At 34.2% G+C, this 19,890-nt stretch overlaps 1 protein-coding gene across 6 annotated transcripts in view; it reads right to left on the minus strand.

The window, feature by feature from the left end:
• Positions 1-19,890, minus strand: part of LOC121730906 — an 81,249-nt gene that overhangs the window by 15,713 nt on the left and 45,646 nt on the right. For 4 of the 6 annotated variants that reach the window (XM_042120146.1, XM_042120128.1, XM_042120119.1 and 1 more), the window contains one exon: positions 8,046-8,162. The exons of the other annotated variants lie outside the window; for them this stretch is intronic. In XM_042120146.1, the coding sequence (XP_041976080.1) occupies positions 8,046-8,162 (117 nt within the window). The remainder of the gene's footprint in view (positions 1-8,045; positions 8,163-19,890) is intronic. 6 annotated transcript variants of the gene reach the window in all.

Below are 19,890 nucleotides of genomic sequence, written 5' to 3' on the forward strand. Positions count from 1 at the left end.
AAAACCTATTATATACCTGAATTATACATTATACACTCAAAAAAATATTAAATAAAATTAAATTAAGAAATTTAAAAAAACTTTAAAAAGTAATGAAATAATATATTTTACTGACTTTAAGTTTAAATAATTCCTAAGTGTAAAGTGATATTTGAGTCCATAATTGTTGTCACGGTGTGTCGGGGGACCGCCAACAGTGTCTTTTGCATTTTGTATCCCCATGTCACTGATTGTCTCGATACTATGTTTTGTGAAATCAAACATCTACATTAGCGGTCCCCCGACACACCTTGACAACAATTATGGACTAAAATATCACTTTACACTTAGGAATTATTTAAACTTAAAGTCAGTAAAATATATTATTTCATTACTTTTTAAAGTTGTTTGGCGGGGGTTTTTTTAAATTTCTTAATTTAATTTTATTTCATGCTTTTTAAACTTGTGTTGGTTATAGTGCAAAATAATTCCTATCCACAGGATCATATTATATCCCAATGAATACCATCTAGGAATGTCCTTTTGGATGAGGCCGTCACGCGTCAATATGAGTCCAAACATGAAACCTCCACTTTGGGTTCATATGGAGCTCGGCTCCTATAGAACCAATGTGATGCTGCAGCAGCAGCATGCAAAAATTTATTGGTTATCTACGTCTTACTAGTTGTCGCAATGTTAAAATGAGCCCAAACACGAAACCATTGCTCTAAGTTGGTGAGGAGTTGGGTATCCTATTGATTACCAGGTGATGCTGCATCACCAGGTCAACTTTCCATTTATGTGTAAATATTTATGAATTTCACGACCTAGAATGCAATAAAGCCCACCAAACGACTGCAAGTTGCTTATCGCCCTTCACGAACCAGATGAACTGCGATTTTTCAGCACGGAGCAGGCTGATGATGATGAACTATAGCTAAGAACACTCTCAATTAAGTCAGATTTCAAACAAAAAAAACTAGATCAAAATCGGTCCACCCGTTTGGATGCTACGATGCCACAGACAGACAGACAGACAGACAGACAGACAGACAGACAGACAGACAGACAGACAGACAGACAGACAGACATACAGACAGACAGACAGACAGACAGACAGACAGACCGACAGACAGACACGTCAAACTTAGAACACCCCTCTTTTTTGTCGGGGGTTAAAAACGCCATCTATTGACGCCCAGGAATAAATAACGTGTCGCTGTTTATTCTCTAAAAAGCGTCATCTAGTTGATGCACAGGAATATTATCAACGCCTCTGCCCCTACCATGCAGGTACAAATAAAACTGTCGAGGTCATATATCGTTCTGTCTAGGCTCCTTTACGCCGAACGCGCGATAGGGATCTTCGTTCCAATAAAAATATTAAAATAATGTCTTTAATTTGGGAAAAACGCAGACGAGAGAGAGACCGGCCATGTGCTTTCTGTTAACATGAATGCTCTCTCTGTAATTACCTTTGAGGATAATTGTTCGCGTCACGCTATCTCGGCTAAGAGATTGTCGTCACACCGACGACGCCGCGCCGCGCCGGTGGCATGAGGCATCGCTGATCGCACACGATCTATTATTTCGCTTTAATCTCTGATGGTTATGCCGTTATCTTCGGTGTGACAGATTACGCTCGAACCGCCCGTTATCATGTGGGCGATGATTAGGTTGACACCTAACTTGGAAATTACAATAATTTATTGTAATTTACACAAATGAAGGCAGTTCGATAATGCTGCAGAAGTCTGGGCTGGATGAGTCACTATGACTCGGATAGGTAGTATCGACGACTCCCCCGACTTAAGGCGGGATTATAGGCCACTGACAGTGAACACAGTGAAAATTATAGTAATATATACGTACCCCAAAGTATTAATACCGAAGTCGATTTAAAATTCGGTAAAGTAGATTCAAAAGTTCTTAGTTACAATAATTTCATCATCGTCAGCTGGAAAATACCCTTCTCATTGAGGTCATAAAATAAGCTCCAGCTTATTTTATGACCTCAATGAGAAGGGTTCAAATATTTTTTTGTGTTTGGGTTTATTGCAATACTTTAATAAATAGCCCTTAACCCTGGGTCTACCCCATGACAATCACTTGTATCTGACGCTGCAGCATGAAACCTGAAATCTACATAACACCCTCCAGAAGTTCAAAAACGAAAACTCTACTTGCAGCAAGGTAACGTTTTTGATCCGCTTGACAAGTTTTTAATTAGATTATAATATTCATTATAGTTATGCAGATCATATTCATATTTTCTTTGTCATTTTCAGGAATCTGTTCCTAAAAGAGACCCTTGGCCCGGGAAGTCTTCGCCTTGCTATCTATCCGTCTGTCTGTCTCCAGGGTGTATATTGTTACGAACTTACAACATATAGTGCCATCTAGCGTCACACCGATGAAACTTATCGGGGGATATTATGCTCTCAAACAACATAAAACCCCTACTCGATACTAGATGGCGCTAGGCTTTCAGAAATATTCCACACTTGTTTACGGGAATCGGCTACATTCTAGAAAGGAATGGAAGGAAATTCTCGTACGTTCTGGAACTCGTCTCGGCCCATATAAATAGCCGCTGGTAGACGAGTCAGTGGATAGCACGTAACAATATTAATTAACGCGGTAGCTAGAGAACTGAAATTTTAAAGAATATGTATTCTTGTTGTCACCATAACAACAAATAGAAACAAGCTAAAATGAATATTTAAGAGGGCTGGAATATTCAAAACAAAAACGCGATTTTTAGACCTTTTTTGTTTGACATCAATAATTCAATAATGGCAAGCGGTAGGTGTTTGAAATATTTACGAAATATGTACCTTATTATATTTCAACTTTAATAATAATCTATACTAATATTAGAATAGTCTTTCTGCCATCTTTGATTTTGATTCATGCTGAACCATTTTTTATGAAATTTGGTGAAGAAACTAGACAGGATACCTTAAAAGGTATAAATCCGGGATAAATCCCGAAAAAATTTACGGTTCCAGTACATTGCATCAAATTGTCGTGAGTAAAGAATCAATAATTGTATAAATGCTCTTTTTCTCTTTTAAATGCCGTCGCGATTTTTGTTCAAAAAATATAATTTTTGATAAAATTAAATAAGGTTCTAGGGTATTTCATTTCGATTACAATATATTTTCTGTAAAGAATCCTTAGTTATTTCCTCCCGAGGTACACCAAAATCATCATCTAGATCTATCCGCATGATAATAGCACTATGTTTTTGCGATTTCTTGTGCAGATTTCAGTACTCCAGTGCTAAGATATTGTGACAATTCTTTCTATTGCTATGGATTGGACATGTGCGATAAAATAACATAATATCATTTTACAAAGTTTTGATACATAGATAACTCTCTGTTGCAGTACTCTGTACATTGTTTTCTGACTAAGCTGTAATGTTTACATTTTATGACTTTCAAACCTACCAAAAATGTAAAAATGATCGTTTGGTGAATGTAAATTATCAAATAGCATCTTATTAGATAGTCTCTCGCAATATAATTTAGGTTACAAAGCAATATTGTAGTATTTGTAAACCAAAAATGTTGACTAGGTTCCGAAATAAAACTCAGTCTACTGACCATTGCTCAAGACGTCAAATTACGGCGTTGTATTGTACGTCCAGAATACTGGGATATATTTGTGATCATACTCTAGGTTTTCTATGATAGACAATCAGCCTCTGACACACAGAATTGACATAGGCCCGATTCGACCAAACTTGAAGTTACACGAGTATAACTATCATGAGAATAATTTTACTCCTTTAATTTACTCTAGGATATTATCGTTTGCATTTTACCAAGTTACTCAAAGAGTATGAAATAAAATGTCAATTATAGTTCACAATGACACCGACCGTGACAGTTGACACCCTGTTGTGCAACTATTCTCAGTTTAATATTTACTCCACCAAAATAGCCCGTGTAAATATTTACTCCCGTGTAATTACCTCATTCTTGGATTAGAAGTTGGAAAAACGCAAAACCAGCTTACTCTTAGATTAGGAGACAGTTATACTCGAGTAAAATTTTACTCCAGTTTGGTCGAATCCGCCCTTAATGTCATTCAATTTTTATCCATCAAAGCGCCTCTGGAATTAAAGTGGCAAATTCAAATCATAATCGTTGCTATTGTAAATCAACAAATCGTTCGAATTTGTGATCAAAACTACTTATTTTTATTATTATTTATCAAAAACGAAGCTGACCAGGACCTTCGAAATCATAATTCAAACATTTTTGTGTAAAAATATTTTTTCCTGCATTTATTTTCGCTGAATTCTAGTCGAAATAAAATTTTGAAAGTATAATTCTTTATTACTCTTTTTTTTTAGTAGTAAATGGATTTAAATCAAAATTCTAAGCTGTCAGGAAGCTTGGTAAGGAACGTAACAAACCTACAAAAATGTTTAAATGCTTAAAATTACTTCTGGTCAAAGTTCTAGTAAAAATAAAAACATGAAATTTCACAAATCCTCATTGTATACGGCCTTAATAATTATTATATCCGGTGCGCGGAGGTCACTGTTAGTATTTTGACAAACTAGTAAAGAGCCAAGAAAAAAAGTTTTAAACAAATAAAAAAAGTCTTACCTAAACCTAAACTTAAGAAAAGTCTGAAAAATATCTTAAAGACTTGTAGGGATTCGGGACAGTCGCAACTCGCAACTTGTCCCATGAAATGAGCCGTCATCGTGACAAAGCGGACTCCAGCACTCTACATTAAAAAAAAAGATCCCTTATGAGTTATGAGGCGCATCTGCAAAATAAAAACCGCACATTTTTATTTCATTGTTTTTTGTTTTATTGTTTAGGCCGTACCTATACATCCTGCGAACCAGTAGCGAACAAAAATTTTCCGGTGTAGAGCCCGGGGAAGTCGGTTAGCCGGTTTTATTCATACTTTCCTAATCCGACAACACCTCGAACAATATTAATGGGATTTTAAAAGATCCGGCGTGTTAATTCTAAATTGAAAAACAACAAAGACGTTTTCTTTATGCCGCTTACTGCAATTGCAAGACGCCGGTGTTATAAGAATTGATCAAAAGACTAGTGTTAATTTCATCAACGCCTGATAAAATCAGTATTTAAGATGTAGTAAGTAACTACATTATACTCATTTATAATTTACTATTTAATTATACTTATTCTACCCTCTTATGAAAGGTGATGCATGATATTATTATATATCTACTAGCTGTCCCGGCGAACGTTGCTTTGTCGTATAAAATATTTCGATTTTCGCCCATATTATTTTATTGAAGTGACTAAATAAGTATGGCACCATGGCAATGTCCATCGTTGTTCCGTCGCACAAACAATGGTCGCCGTCAGTCTCGAGTTGTAATAATTTACTAATATTTATTCAACAAATGCATTTATCAATATGAAAAGTAGCCAGTAGCCGATTCTCAGACCTACTAAATATGAATGTAAAATTTGGTAAAAATCAGTAAAGCCGGGAATTTTAATATATACTTAAGATAAAAACATTACTAACAAATTTATTTTAATCTATATTCTTCTTCTATATATATAAAACTCAAAGGTGACTGACTGATTGACATAGTGATATATCAACGCACAGCCCAAACCACTGGACGGATCGGGCTGAAATTTGGCATGCAGGTAGATGTTATGGCGTAAGCATCCGCTAAGAAAGGATTTTGATAAATTCCAACCCCAAGGGGTTCAAATAGGGGATAAAAGTTTGATTATAATAATACTTCTTAACGCGAGCAAAGCCGCGGGCAACAGCTCGTATAATATAAAACCCATTGTTGAATTGTTTATAGGTAAGTTATAACTATACCATGCTACAAAGCTGACACTCAGTACAAGTGACACAATACAATATTATGATACAAATTACAATAATAATTATTATGAAACATCACAAGTTAATCACGGGTAAGTTCCGAATTAGAGCCCAGTGCAGTGTACTGGTCAGTTGAGCACTGACGTCTAGTAAAATCGACGTCATACTGTTGATTCGTTCCGAAATAAACGAATTGACGTACCTATATGACTTTGTTGGGATGGCATAATAACACGTCACACAACTACAATATTATGACGTCCAATTAAAGACGTCACGACTCACGAGCACTGGCCAGTATTGTAGGCTATATTTCGGAACCTAGGCTAAATGAGTAGAGATTTCAGAATGAAAACTTACTTACAAGTCAGACTATAGTAGGATAGATTATGTCCGTGTCAGTGAGTCTGAATTGAAAGTACCTGACGTGAGTCGAATTAAAACCTAAAACGCATGCACGTAATTATAAATCATAGCAGTTTTTCTCAGGCGTTTGAGTCGTTTATTATAAGCGTGTCCAAACTAGTTATTAATGTAAGACACACGGTTTTTAATTGTTTCCTGTGTTAGACCCCAATCACCACGCGCGAGGCGAAGCTTCGCCAAACTTATCGTGATTTATTATAACTGCTGCCTTATAATATACTCCAGCTATTACGGCACATAAAGATTAATAATAATAATAATAATTGCAATTAAACTAGAACTCTATAAGCCGAGACAGTTAAAATGATATACGACAGTAATCGTTCTCACAACGCGACGTGAACGGTGAAGCAGAGACACTCCAGTAGCAGTAGCACGGCGACCAGCGGAAATGCGAAAGTATGGACAAACTGTGGAAATAAACCTAAGGTGCCGTTCCGATCTTTTTTCGTTCCGAAAAATTCAATTAAAATGCCACTTTATGACACACTATAGTATATGTCATAATGTAGGATATTATTTGAATTTTTAGAACTATAGTCTGTCATAGAGTGGCATTTTAATTGAATTATTCGGAACTAAAAAAGATCGGAACGGCACCTTAAGTTTATCTCCACAGTTTGTCCATACTTTCGCATTTCCGCTGGTCGCCGTGCTAGCACTACAGGAAAAGGTGATTAATAAAATGACTTTGATTCCACATATACATTGAAATATAGAAAGCTCGATTCGGTCGTAGGCCGCAGCGACAAATAAATAAAAAGCTGTACAGACATTGAGCAACATAAAACCACTGATAACTTATCATTTTATTGTCTTTATAAAAATGTATTTTGATATTTTGCCTCATTTTTAATAGGTAGCCATTTAATGTCGAGACCACCTAGGTTTAAAATTGTAATTAGTGAGATCGTGTGAATAATGAATATTACTTATTTTTGTCTAATTTTTGTCTTGCGCAATGGATGCAGCATTAACACTCAACCCATTGTGATGTTATTTCGAGTGAAATAATTTGAATACGATGGAAATGCTTGCTTTTAAATAAAACCTCACCTTGCCTCTAGCTAATTCCAATATCTAGACAGCGAGACCAAAAATCTTTATTGGAGTTTCTGATACTAAATTTCAAATGGAGATGCAACTAAAATGTAGAGATAATAGAAAAACTCTGCGAAATTGATTTACTACATTTTATGAATGCTACCAAAAATCGATCTTCAACATCTTAAACACGAACCGTGACCAAGTTTTGATTAAAGATGCCCCGATATATTTTTTTTCTATTGCTTGGCAGTAAGTAAGCTGGTACTTGGTAAATTCAGACAATGCATGTTTGTAGTCATAATTAAAAGTATTTACATTATATGTAAGGTTAGCGTCAAATATGGCGTCCATTATTGACTTTAACTAGAGATTTGACAGTTCATTTGACAAAATGAACTGTTAAAGTTAAGTAAGTTGGTGCAACCCACCCTAAAATTCAAATGACCCTAAGACCCCACCCTATCTAATTTTATTTCGCTATCGTAGAAATCAAGAACAAAATATCAATAATGAATAGAATTTATTTACTAAAACGGCCGATTACTTAAAACAGTGAAATAAAAAAGCAACAGACACCTAAATCTAACAGTAGTGTTAATGACCAGATGGTATAAAATAAAATAAATAGAGTCACCGAAATGATAACAAGTATAGAATTAAAGACGCGACGCGAAAACACCCAGGTGATGAGATGACGATGTCCATATTATATGTATATCGGTAACTCGCGGGATACGTACTGTTGGGACTGAGGCTTAACGTCTGATTTTTTTCTGATCTTCTTAACCGGCGTCACGCTCATCTCGCCCTGCATCCCCCTCCATGTGTCTCCCGGTTGGAGGTCACAGGATTCGGCTCTACACAGGTAGTAAACAGAATTACTATTATAATAATTGTCAGTTCAACTTTATAATCGTGTAATTCAGTTTAAATACGATCGACCAACTACAATAAAAGCTGAACGGAAAATACAATAAAGTAAATTTCTCTACCATGACAGATTTAAGGTACAGCTCCGGCACACATTAATCATTCGATCGTGGATCCTTGGAAATCTATTGTTATTCAATATTGTATCTCGCTCACCGGTGAGCTTATGGGGCTTGATGGGTTAATTGATAAAGGTAAATGGAATTAAAAGTAACAACACCAATATCATTTTATAATTCATTAAATACCGTATCGACCATAATTAAGTAGTACTTACATTAAGCGTCTCCCAGACAGACGCGGCCTGCGGTGGCGGTCAGTTGGATGACTTGAGAGTTCTAGGGACGACACAGACACACGCGGCCACGCGGCCAAGTCATCCAGCTGACCGCCACCGCCACTGCAGGCCGCGTCTGTCTGGGAGACGCTTTATACTTTTTCGATGATAGTCATTACTCATCAGTCATTACTTATTATGTGCGCATGGACGGATTCCTTACTATTCAAGTATTCAGTTACAACCCATTCGGGTACTCTTATATTTTTAAATATTAAATAACGTTACACTTTTCAAAATACTATGTAGGGGTGCTATTCGTGTAGTCACTCGAGCGTCATGGAGACCTAGTAAGTTTTTTTACTAGGTAAAACTGATAAAAAATAATGAGATCGTTTTTAGGGTTCCGTACCCAAAGGGTAAAAACGGGACCCTATTACTGAGACTTCGATGTCTGTCCCATACCACAAACGTGATTTTTTTTGGCCTTTTTTTGCTCTATATCATATAGTTATCAATAATAGCAACAGGTAGGTTTTGATTTTTTCTCAAAGTCCTTAGTAATTATATGTGTACTTTAATATTTAATAATAATATTAAAATAAAATATTAAGGGAGGCTCCCATACAAAAACACAATTTTTGGCCTAATTTTGCTCTATAATAGTACGGAACCCTTCGCGAGTCCGACTAGCACTTGGCTGATTATTAATAATTAAATTATGAAAAGAAAGAAAACACATGCACAGGGACATGCTAATAGTGGTCATAAATATTCAGGAAATAATATTTAAATCTACCGGAATTATCCAGAGAGGAAAGAGGGGACAAAGTTTGTATGGGAAAACGGCCCCAGTGTCTCCTCTTAATATGTGATACATAGTTATCATGAAAATAAAAAGATATTTAAACAAGAAAGTAAATCATACAAAGAAGAATTATTTACACCGGCGCCGCATACCTCAAAACTGCAGCAGTTAATATTAGCTTATTTACAAAAACAAGGAAACCAACGTTTACAAATTGTACTCCAAAGCTTAGTAAATTAGTAATAATTAGACGCCAGCCTAATCGATAGAGGACAGTGTCTACAGAAAATTGGCTTCCAATGAAAGGATTAAAAATATTTTTCCGTTGTAAAGATGAACAAAATTAAAATTTTGTGATTATGTTGTATATTATGTAACTCACCTATGATTATCTTGCTATAACTATCAAGTTAAGAAAATGTAGAGCATTATAAACTAAGAGAGCTTATACTGTAAAACCAGAGAAGTCAAAAAAATATTTGGAAACATCAAAGAAACATACTATGTTTGAAACTAATAGCTGTAGCAAATGCAAGAATCATAATTAAAAATTCCAACAGTTACGAACATCTTACTTTATAAAGAATTGCAAATATTAACGTATTTAAGTAACAAAATCCAATCAGACAATAAGATAAATAAATGAACATGAAGTATTTTTATAACTTAACGACTACAAGAAGGAGGGGCACTTCGTACCTTAAGACATATATACCAAATGAAAGGGCTTGAAAAGTTAAACATTTTATTTTATGACGAAATATCTTTAAACCATGGGAGAAAAAAGTTAACGAGGGTAGAAGGTAAGTAAAAAAAACATTAAACACCCTTTATTATTGCATCAATTTATAGTGTTGCTGATAAGAAATCACTTCTGTTAAGTAATTGTATATGGCAAACTTGAGGAAAGTGTTATATTTAAGTATATTTTTTCATATTTTAAAGAAATGTACGAGAAATCAATAAGATGCTAAAAATCAAACCTTTCCTTTCCTCCTCCTTCCAGGGTGTTTTTTGTGATTTTTTTACCTTCTACCCTCGTTAAATTTTCAAGCCCTTTCATTTGACAATGTGTGGATGTGCTACAGCTTGAGTACGGCTTCCATACAAAAATGCTCCTTGTTCTTTTATTTGTTACTTAAGGCGCTGTGGTTGTTGCAACTACGTAAAATGAGTAATAATGATTAAATTTAAATAATGTTTTTCGTAAAGAAAAACGATACTTTTATATATTTAAATAATGACATTATTTAGGTATAAAAAGTACCGTTTTAAAATTGAGAAAATTTCCTATACGCAAAGGTATATCAGTACACAATTTGAAAAAATTCTGCTCGATAGAAAAAAATCTCAAAGATGACTTTTATAACGCTGTTTTTCATAATAACTTAAATCATTTTATGGCTAAATTACACACTTTCTAGTAAAAACAAAAAATGTAGTACATTTAGGGTATGTTATTCGAATATTCGAATACTCGTTTTATTCGAATATTCGACGATTTTATTATTCGAATATTCGCCAAATTATTTCTCGAATAATTCGAATAGTAAAAATATTTTTTATTTTTGTTTAAAATGCTATCAAACATTTTAGTCTAACTAATGAGTTTTCATTACAACGACCATTCATTGTCGTCGTTGACCATGTTTTAGAAACGTCTAATAAATTAATTTGCATGTTTTTAGGCAAAATAACGATTTTGCCTAAAGACATGAAAATGAAGATATTACGAGGGCTGCCTTTTAAGTTTTCTCGTTTGGAATAAACACAGGCAATCTAATAGATTATTACCATTTATTGTTTTTTTTTTTAAGAATTCTTCGCGATATTTTGAAACATTTATTCCAGTCCGAAGTTGGGTAGTCAAAATGGCTGATTTTTACGCGTAAACAGCTTCTTCAGGTGAGCTTAAGCGTTGGCCACAAAGACTTTGCTTAATTTTGTGGAACTTATTAAAATCCTTAGAGCTCAAGCCAGGGCTGTAAGGCGGATGATCTAAAATTTTAACGTTTTGGGCTCCCAAAAACATCTTTGTTTTACCGGCGATGTGCGAACATGCATTATCAATTTGTCATGGCCAGGAACATACGACGTCTTGAATCGTTTTTTTTTTTCGAAATTCGGAGATGACTGGTGGCAAACAAGCTGTGGTATACTAGTCAGCGGTAACCGTTTTGCAATCTTCGGGTACAATAATGGCGATGTGACCACCCTTTGTCACAATGGAGGCAAACATTTTTTTCAAAGTGATCTGTGAGTCCATGACTTTGGTCGATTTTGGCTCATTCTAGAAGACCCAGACAGTAGACTGCTGCTTAGAATTTGGATCATAAGCATATGTCCAAAACTCGTCACCATTGAGCAAATTATAAACATGCTTTGACTCTCCTCGGTTGAATTGCTGCAGAGTTTTGCGACAAAAACTAACACGGGCTGATTTTGGTCGTCGCTAAGCAAACAAGGTATCTTACGAGAAATCACCATTTTTACTCCAAGTTTTTCGTGCATGATTTTTTGGACAGTGGTCCCTGAAATGCCCATGGATGCCTCTATTTCGCGATATATCACATGACGGTCTTCGAGGATTAGTTGCTGCACGGCTTCAATATTCTCTTGCGTTACGACCCTAGCTTCAGTGACCATGACGTGGCTGGTCACTGAAGCTAGGGTGTCCACTTAAAACTTCTAAATACCAGCGTCCTATAATCCTAAGACATGGTCCTGCAAAACTAAGTACAGAAGTGATCTCCTCAAAACGCCGAAGTCGCGATAATTAACTTCGTTAGTTGTAAAAAATTATCGCACGGAAATTTTCCTTTAACATTTCCATTTTTACAACCGACTTGTCACCTTTGAATAGACGATGCAATAAGACTATTCGACCAATCTGAATAATTTCTTTTGTTTTTGAAATCCAAATACAAGGAGATCAAAATCCCATATGGTTTTTTTTTCAATGATCGCGGAAAGTTTATAAACGACAGAACTTAAAAGGCAGCCCTCGTATCGTCATCCTTTCAGTCATGGATTTCAGTATCGTCAAGCATACTCACATGAGAAAAGTAAAAGGTGCTACGATGGTAAATGGTTTACACTTTACAGCCTTTCTTTTATTGCCCAGCTGTAACCTTAAAATATACATTTTTAAAGTGTTTAACGATAAAAATTAACCATGTCATTTACAAAGATTTATGTTGATAAAAGTAAAAATTAGAATTGCTTACTTCGTAGTATTCATAAAATAGGTTGTACATGGTTGTACGAAGTTTTTTGTTACTTTTGTTCAGAGTTTTCAGCATTTTTCAATTTTTTTTAATTATTCGAATTATTCGAAAACTTTTTAAAATATTCGAATTATTCGAATAGTAAATTTGTCGAATAATAACATTCCCTAAGTACATTTGTCCTAACCTTACCTAAACGATTTGATATATTTGATTTGTGTAATACTAAGAACAAAAGGTTTTTTTTCCTATTTCCTATTATCAAGGCACGCGGCGAGCGCGTAACCGCCACTGTACAAGTTGCGCTGATATGAATGTTATTTTAATATCCTTTACGTCGATATTCGTACTGACAGACATCGACCTGCTTATTTTAGGGACTACTAGGCCTTAAGAGCCTACTGTCAAAACGCTAGCCCCGCCTACATACACCGCGCTATCCTCCAATCGTGATACAATGATTCCATGAATCGTGCTCCTGGGCAAAGTGGTTTACGCTGCAGCTAATAGTGAACAATATCGCGTAACAACGGTTCCCGCATTATAGCACGAAAGTAAAGGTCGTAAGTCCTAAAAATGTTTTCGATGATTACTTAAAAATTAAATACAATATTAATATTTCCTTTAGCTATCATTTTATAAAGTGTGTGATTGTAGTAGTGCAAGTTATTTATTTATATTAACTCAATAAGTGTAACAGATATTTGTTAAAAAGCCCAGAATTCCAAAAATAAAACTATCGAGTCAAAATAAGTGAATCGTGTTTTCGGTTAGCTAAATCTGTATATATAAAACTTAAAGGTGACTGACTGATTGACATAGTGATCTATCAACGCACAGCCCAAACCACTGGACGGATCGGGCTGAAATTTGGCATGCAGGTAGATGTTATAACGTAGGCATCCGCTAAGAAAGGATTTTGATAAATTCCAACCCCAAGTGGTTCAAATAGGGGATGAAACTTTGTATATAATAATACTTCTTAACGCGAGCGAAGCTGCGGGCAAAAGCTCGTATCAGATGAATATACAATGATTAAGTAAATCTCAATTTCATTTAAGTCAATCGTCTTCCGGGATCGTAATACTTATTAGAAAACACAGCAAAATTTGGCAGACCGCACTTAACATAATATTGCTACGTTCGAGCGAATGCATATTTAGCGTTTATAAATAAGTTGTTTGTTATTATTGTACGATATGCGTTAATAATGTGACCCCAATAACCATATTCAAATAAAAATAATACATGAAAATAAAATTTGTACACAAATATTATGACGGAACACCTTCCGTCGATTAGTTATGTTTGCTACGACGATGACATTCATATCGAATGCCAAGTAAGGAATAGTCTGAAGCTCGATGCGAAAGAGGGACAGAGATACCAGTTTAACAACGCCTACCGAGGAGCCCCACAACGCAACCTCACTGCGTCGGGCGGCCGGGCAACCTTGAAATAATAATGTTCGGAATAACAACGCGCCACAAGCGTGACCAGATATAGTATATAAATAATTCGCAAAAACATTAGACCTCCGAGATACCATGATTCACGACGCATGAACCCTTATTAGGCGAAGAGAGAAGCTGATATAGCGTAATTGAGTCAAAATGCGAAATTTAAAGCAACATGAAGCATTCGAGTAATGTATTTAAGACCAAGTGAGTCATTACATTGTCCTCGATAATCGGAACAATTTGACTCGAACCATTAACGTTTTTATTGAAGTTTAGTGTTTATCATATAAATTAATGTGATTCTGGGAAGGAAATAATAAACTAAAAAAATATTGTTGGACGTGTGGATGGCGGAGCATGTGCGGGATTCAGTTAGCTCGAATGCTTAACAAAATTAGTGAAAGTTGATCAATATTGGAAGCGTTACGCGAACGAAGATTTCGCTTTTTTATTGTTACTCAATAGTTGTTCGTCATCCGTGACAGTGAAGTGGGCAGTGGCGGACTCACAACTATTCAGTTCAGAATCATTATGTAATACTGAAAGAACGTGCTTAGTGAAGAAAATTTCAACAGACTCTCCTCCCCGAAGCTCCTCCCCATTTAAAAAGAACATCCTGCAAAATAATTTAAATAATAATTATGATTATTGCACAATATTTAACCATTTTTAGCTTTCGACTGTGTTTAGGGGCTTATATTTTTGAGCTACATAATATTTTTTGTCTCTACGAGACATTTGATCCCAAGTCGGAATTAAAAATTTCCAGCCGAATTAAAAGTGTTGAAATTTTTAGAAAACTTCTTAGCTAGCTTCAAATGTAGATGTATCAGAAATTGCTGCTAAGCAAAACAAAGCGCAGATTTTGTTTCAATATTTATATTAATGGAGTCATAGTGGATTCTCAGTGGACGATGACATACATAATATGTTCTTGATTATGAGCTGACTGAGTCAATATAAAATTTTAATCCTTTTACAAAATTAACTTTTTATACTTTCAAGAGATTGTATGACTCGTATGTCAAACAAGATAATAATGTGTGTCAAACAAACAAAACACTTTATCGTTACTTTATAAAAATACTTAAAGAGAAATATTTAATTACAGTTTTATTTTTGTTATCGCATCAGATAACGCTCAAAAGCAGTACACATGCTGTATTAATTTTTAAAGCCGAGAAATAGAAAATAGATAAACGCAAGTTAATAGCCGTTTCAAGGTGAGCGCTAAACGGTCATTGTCGACACAGTAGGAATCACGAGAGAACTAATTGTGTGAGTTTTATTTTGATGTATTATTATATTTTATTACTTTATGGGTGGTTCTCCAAAATTTGGTTAACTTGATGTTAACTATTTTCACATATTTGTATTTCTTTCCCCCAATATATTTTGCTAATATTAAACGGTATTATTAAGTCTGTTTAACTTGGTCAGCTATTTTGATACTTGCATATTATCTTATTATTCTTTACCGTCTAAATATCAGTCCCTAGTCATGTAAGACCTCCTAACTTTTATGTTTTCACTACAATTATAAATAAAAGGGAGTAAACCCCGTTTATAATATATAAAAATCATTAATAAATTGCACAAATTATAATCCTTAACGGAACGTCAAAGAAATAAGTAAAAAATTTAATGGCGACCTATACCAAAAAAAAACAACTGGCTTCAATTATGAGTCGACGGAGCTCCGCTTACGCGGGGCTATATATATATGTATATATATATATATATATATATATATATATATATATATATATATATATATATATATATATATATATATATATATATATATATATATATATATATATATATATATATATATAGCGGGAGCTTCACTGCCCTATGCTCCCGGCCGCCTTAGCCGTCTAACCTAACCCAAAAAAGTCGTATTAGTCCGCAGCCCAACTCACGGGCCTCACCTGACTGCAACGATTCGTCGCCCCGCGTCACGGATAGTCTGTCGCCTGCGCTGCGCCGATTTTTATGTTTCAAAAAACTTGAATTTGTAAAAACTGAGTTGGTATGTTTAGTTTATATAACAATACCCAATTTTCTCCAAAACAAATTCTTTGAAACATTACATAATATATTACTTAATATTAAAATACTGGTAATACTATCAATTTACGCATTTTTTTCAATTATTCTGAAAATCCCGAAAATCTTGATTCGTGACCAAGATCTCGACCCGAATCTCAACAAGATCTCGAAAAATAAAAAGCATTAATAAAATCTCCTAAAATATTAAGTTAAGGGATTGGTCCTTTAAGGGTCAGCGCAGACAGAAAGGAGCGCAGCGGAGAGGATTTAATTAACGCACTTGAAATATATATATATATATATATATATATATATATATATATATATATATATATATATATATATATATATATATATATATATATATATATATATATATATATCTTCATGTCCTAATTGCTATGATGTGTTTATTTTTGCTATATTCTTATATTACACAAATTTTGAAGAAAATTTTTTCATCAAAATTTTTTACATATACGATAGTGCTTGAATCAAATTTATCGATATGCTTATCGATATTTTACATTAACATAAAACTAAAATAAAAATCATTTACCTTTATATTTATCAACTTAAGCCCGGCCGCACATTACCCGAAATTTCTGATCAGAAAAATTCGGACGCCCGGCGGAACGCACTCTGTTCATACATTTTGTTGTAGACCCATCATACTAAAAGAATTTCTGACGTGTCAAAATGTATGAGCGGGGCGGGGCGTCCGAATTTTTGTGATCAGAAATTCGGATAATGTGCGGCCGGACTAAAAAGGACATATTATCTTATTTTAACTAATATAATATAGTATAGTATAATATAGCTAATATAATCTATAATATAAAAATGAGTCACTGAATCTGTTGCTAATCGCAAAAACTCGAGAACGGCTGAACGGATTGGGCTAATTTTAGTCTTAAAATATTCATAGAAGTCCAGGGAAGGTTTTTAAGTGACACGAAGTTCACCGGGACAGCTAGTAGCTAATATAATATAACTACTATAATATAGAGTGACTAAAACTAGAGGAATCTTTATATTTATATATCATAATCATTTGTTTTACAGATTCCCTCAAGATCCTTTAATAAGAGGAAAATAGCTGAAATTAATTGGGCGTATTGGTTGGAATCCCAAGAAAAATTCAACAATAAGTAGCAAACATTTCATTGAAAGTTTTTAAAGAAAAAGTAGAATAAATACTTTTTTGGTATTCTATTCTATTGGTCTATTTTGGTTTGGAGCTATCCCAACTTTATTTGTACCAGTAAGTTTGATATATAATACTGTTGCCGTTGTTACTGAAGCAATTATTAAAAATAAGCAATTATAAGCAATTATTGCTTTTTAGTTTATTTAAGATTATAATTAAATGAACTAAAAAGTATTAAATAATCCTTATTCTGTACTCAATCTTCATAATTTTGAAGTCGGTACCAGTCCTAAGTATATAAGTTGCAGTTATACCTATTCTGTCAGAGAACTGGCGATTAGGTTAGCTGGTACCGATTGCAAAATAATGAAGATTGAGAACAGAATTAATACTGAGTATAGAATAAGAATTATTTAATACTTTTTAGTTCATTTAAGTAAAATATTACAATTGTCATTACCTTGGAAGTCGGTTTTAATTTTTTGTTTAAAATAATAATTTTACCCTTTTTTAGCTGTCCTTAAGGTTTTCTATACTTACAGTAGGTGTTTTAAAAAATCAAAATTATTTCTGAACAAATCTAAAATAAAATATATTTTCAGAATACATGGTGCCTACCACCGGTTCGGGAACTAAGCCGACGAGCAGAACCGGCGTAAGAAATTCGCACGGGGCCCACTTTTTACAAAAAAAAGTGAGAAAAAAAAATCTTTTAAAATAAAATTTACAATGCTGTAACTAAAAATTATACAATGTAAACATAGATAGATACATAATAATTGTAAGTCATGTAGAAGTAGCCTTGCAAGCAGTCATTCAGCATTCTACTCCCAAGATGTGCCATCGTTTATGAAATCATTTTGGCTTTGGCACAAAACGTTCTTTGACTACTTTTTAAAATTTATTTATATACGACAGTATATATTAAGTCTATGGTTGTATTCGTACTTTCACAATTAATAATAAAATTTTAATAAATTAAACAACTAAGGGGGGCTCCCATACAAAAAACACAATTTTCAGCCTATTTTTGCTCTATTCTGGTGTGAAACTCTTCGTGCGCGAGTCCAACTCGCACTTGGCCGATTTTTTAAATTTCTTAATTTAATTTTATTTTATGCTTTTTAAACTTGTGTCGGTTATAGTGCAGAATAATTATTCCTATCAACAGGATCATATCCTAATGAATACCATCTATAAAATATATCCTCTTGGATGAGGCCGTCAAGATATGAGCCCAAACATGAAACCTCCACTCTGGGTTCATACGGAGCTCGGCTCCTATAGAATCCAGGTGATGCTGCAGCAGCATGCAAATATTTACTGCTTATCCACGTCTTATTGGTTGTCCCAATTAAAATGAGCCCAAACACGAAACCTCTGCTCCAAGTTGGTGAGGAGTTGGGTATCCTATTGATTACTAGGTGATTGCTGCAGCACCAGGTCAACTTTCGAATAATGTTTATATATTCATAAACTAGCTGTCCCGGCAAAAGTTTATTTGCCATATAAAGTATTTAGACCGTATTATTTTATTGAAGTGACTAAATAAGTATGGCAACGTTCATCGCTATCCCGTCGCACAAACAATGGTCGCCATCAGTCTCGAGTTGTAATAATTTACTATTATTTATTCAACAAATGCACTTATCAATATAAAAAGTACCCAGTAGCCGATTCTCAGAGACCCACTGAATATGTATATAAAATTTGATTAAAATCAGTAAAGCCGTTTCGGAGGAGTACGCGGCCTAACATTGTGACACGAGAATTTTATATATAAGATGTCACGAACTAGAATGTAAAATATAAAGCCCACCAAACGACTGCAAGTTGCTAATCGGCCCTTCACGAACCAGATGAACCTCGGTTTTCCAGCACTGAGCAGGCTGATGATGATGAACTATAGCTAAAAACACTCTCGATCATGTCAGCTTTCAAACAAAAAAAACTAGATCAAACTCGGTCCACCCGTTTGGATGCTACGATGTCACAGACAGACAGACACGCCAAATTATAACACCCCTCTTTTTGGTCGGGGGTTAAAAATGGCATTTATTATGCCTGTGTCAAGACAAAATATATTTAATAAGAATATGAAGAAATTCAAGCAAGAATCACACTAAAACGGTTAATGGTAAGGACACCTTGGAGAAGACGAATAATGAGTAAATGTCTAAAAAGATTTTAAAAAATGTACATAAAAACAACAGGAATGATCGAAATATTTTGTAAAGGCAAATATTTTAAAATGTAGTAAGGCCTAGAAAATACCGAAACCAATAAAGAATCACTCAAAAAGCAACAATAACAAAGGGCTATTTATTGCTTTTTGGATAAATAAACTGTTATAAATACTTTTATGCGTAAAGTTTGATATGATCTCTATCATAGAATAATGTGTCCTTGTCCAATGTTGCCATTTAGAAGCAATAGCTGAAAAAAAAACGAAAAAGTCTAGATAAAGTACTGTACACTATATACGGAACGACAATAAGAAGAAAAATTAAGTACGACAGAATATTTTATTGAATCTATTTTAGAATATTTTCAAAATCATAAACGAGAGCATTAAAGGTAAGAATTTTCAAAAAGTTTTCTCAAGGTAATATAGTGTACATAATTAGGAACCGAATTTTAAAACCAGTTTCGAAGAGGAATATTAATCAACTAGTATA

The sequence above is a fragment of the Aricia agestis genome, chromosome 1 (assembly GCF_905147365.1).
Source record: "Aricia agestis chromosome 1, ilAriAges1.1, whole genome shotgun sequence".
Classification (NCBI taxonomy): Eukaryota; Metazoa; Arthropoda; class Insecta; order Lepidoptera; family Lycaenidae; genus Aricia; species Aricia agestis.